General features: G+C 37.5%; 1 protein-coding gene across 1 annotated transcript; it reads left to right on the forward strand.

Annotated features, from left to right (window-relative positions):
- Nucleotides 1–209: 209 nt before the first annotated feature.
- LOC107756067 (G1/S-specific cyclin-D1-like) lies at nt 210–2,262 on the forward strand. Its single transcript, XM_016573043.1, has 3 exons — nt 210–380; nt 744–915; nt 2,246–2,262. Exons 1-3 carry the CDS (start codon nt 210–212, stop codon nt 2,260–2,262), a joined length of 360 nt encoding a protein of 119 aa, XP_016428529.1.
- Nucleotides 2,263–2,722: the final 460 nt, after the last annotated feature.

The raw sequence follows: 2,722 nt of genomic DNA on the forward strand, positions 1-2,722 counted from the left end.
AGTGTTGAAAGCAGTGCATGAATTATTTGAAGAATTTCAAGGTGTTTGAAGAAATGTCTAGTAATTTTTGGGCCACAATTTGTTTTGGTTGTCCCCAGCACAGTTAGCCAAATGTCTTTTAAATCCTCTGAACTTTTTGATTATTATTAATCATATTTGATACACACACACTCACACACACACACACACACACGTGGCCCTGGACGGCTATGAACTACCTGGACAGATTTTTATCTGTGGAGCCCACCAAAAAGACCAGGTTACAGCTGTTAGGAGCAACTTGTATGTTTTTGGCCTCTAAGATGAAAGAGACTGTGCCACTAACAGCAGAGAAGTTGTGCATATACACGGACAACTCCGTCCGTCCCAGCGAATTATTGGTAATTATTCAACACTGCACAATTATACAGCTTGATATTGTTTTCTTATATTACTTCACTTAAGTCAAATAAAATGCAAGTGCAAGAATTGCAATCATGCTCTATGTGTACATGAAGTCTTGGATTAAAAGTCTTAACCAGATAATTGGATTGGTCTGCAAGTGTAAAGCCACCCCTCAGACATAAATATAAACGCGCATGTTACAAACGTTTTAGGACTTTTTATGTGTCCGTTAATTGAACGTAGGCCTTGCTTGGCTGTGCAATTAATCGACATCTCCATCTAGCGGTCAAAGAGTGTACAATCGGATATGGAAAAAGCGCCTTTATGTAAACTTGGGCCTTTTTATGCCTCCTTCGCAGCAAATGGAACTGCTGGCACTAAATAAACTGAAGTGGGATCTTGCCTCAGTCACACCACATGATTTCATTGAACACTTCCTCGCCAAACTGCCTATACACCAGAGCTCCAAGCAGATACTGCGCAAGCACGCCCAGACGTTTGTGGCCCTCTGTGCAACAGGTATGTTTTACTGTTTGTGTTCAGTTTTACTTTGATCATTTTTGTTCATGCAATATGTGGCCCTGGACCACAAAACCAGTCATAAGGGTCCATTTTCTTAAATTGAGATTTATACATCATCTGAAAGCTGAATAAATAAGCTTTCCATTGATGTATGGTTTGTTATGATAGGACAATATTTGGTCGAGATACAACTATTTGAAAATCTGGAATTTGAGGGTGCAAAAAAATCCAAATATTGAGAAGATCGCCTGTAAAGTTGTCCAAAGCAATGCATATTACTAATCAAAATTGAAGTTTTGATATATTTACAGTAGGAAATTTACAAAGTATCTTCATAGAACATGATCTTTACTTAATATCCTAATGATTTTTGGCATAAAAGAAAAATCTATAATTTTGACCCATACATTGTATTGTTGGCTATTGCTATAAATGTATCCGTGCTACTTATGACTGGTTTAATAAATAATAAATTAATAAATAAATGCTGTTCATTTGAACTTTTTGTTCATCAAAGAATACAAAAATATTAAGCAGCACAACTATAATAATAAGAAATGTTTCTTCCAAAATCAAATCAGCATACTAGAATGATTTCTGAAGGACAATGTGGCACTGTAGACTGGAGTAATAGCTGCTGAAAATTCAGCTTTGCATCACAGGAATTAATTTACTTTTTAAAATATTTTGAAATAGAAAAACGTTTTGTTAATTTGTAAGAATATTTCACAATATTACTGTTTTGCTGTATTTTTGATCAAATAAATGCAGCCTTAGTGAGTGTTAGAGATTTCTTTAAAAAAAAACATGAAAAAATCTTTTGAATGTTAGTGTATACATATGAGTTCCTACTCCAAATGTTTTAGAAAGATATTTCAGTTGTATTATTAGTTCAGTAATTAAAATGCTGTTGAACATTCCTAATATACAAAACATAATTTTTCAAGACTCTTCATTCTTGTGTTTTAACTCCTTTGGAAGGGTTCAAGCGTTAAATGAGGGTGCCAGACCCCATCCCACTCAACAAGCTGTAAACTAAGTGCATGTGGTTTTAGCCCCTGTGATCCTCTAAGTGAATTGTACAGCAGACTAATTCATATCATTGTTCCAGCAGGTTAAACCGATAATTTAGTCCACAACACAGCCATGAGAAGTTTTTCTTCAAGACTCATTCAGAATGAGAGCGAAATGAATTAAATCCAAGGACTTGAGGACCCTATCAAGGGCGGCTGGGACGCAATCAATATGTGAAAGGAACGAGGATGTTCTGGCATGACCGTGATTCAGATGTTGCTGTATCCCAGGTCACTAATGAGCTTTGCCCATCACTGTTTTGCAGTTTCACCAGCAGCATGACTCATAAACACCCCCACAGCGGCTTTACACGAGCCCGCCATTCTCCTCTCCTGTCAGGTTCAAACAAACTCCAGCTCAACGCTGTGAAAATTATCAATGCAGCACTTTGTTTAGACAAACAATGTTAAATAGACTAATTACAGAACACCAGGGAAATCCCGGGAAACTGAATCGCAGAGTGGAGCCTTTTCCGAACATTCCAGGTTTATGAAAAAAATCTAGTACACGTGATGAAGACCAAAAGAGACAGGGCCGGGTTGCATCATCTTTCAATCTTTTTCTTTTCATGTCAGACAAGAGAAGTCTGCTCTGTCTATCAAACCACTACCTACTGGGAGGGAGAATTGGCATATGGCGGAGGCAGCAATTAATGTCTGCCGAAAGAGATGCTTTCCATCACCTCCCTTTAATAGCCAGCATGTGGAGTGCATCTCGGCAGATGTTACACAGGAATTAATTA

Source organism: Sinocyclocheilus rhinocerous, unplaced genomic scaffold (genome assembly GCF_001515625.1).
Source record: "Sinocyclocheilus rhinocerous isolate Xijiao unplaced genomic scaffold, SAMN03320098_v1.1 scaffold11, whole genome shotgun sequence".
Lineage (NCBI taxonomy): Eukaryota > Metazoa > Chordata > Actinopteri > Cypriniformes > Cyprinidae > Sinocyclocheilus > Sinocyclocheilus rhinocerous.

Bases quoted from the DNA above. Each gene is read 5' to 3' on its own strand.
- LOC107756067 (XM_016573043.1), top strand. From the start codon at position 210: ATGAACTACCTGGACAGATTTTTATCTGTGGAGCCCACCAAAAAGACC. The intron at 381-743 runs GTAATTATTCAA...CCTCCTTCGCAG, and splicing joins TCCGTCCCAGCGAATTATTG to CAAATGGAACTGCTGGCACT.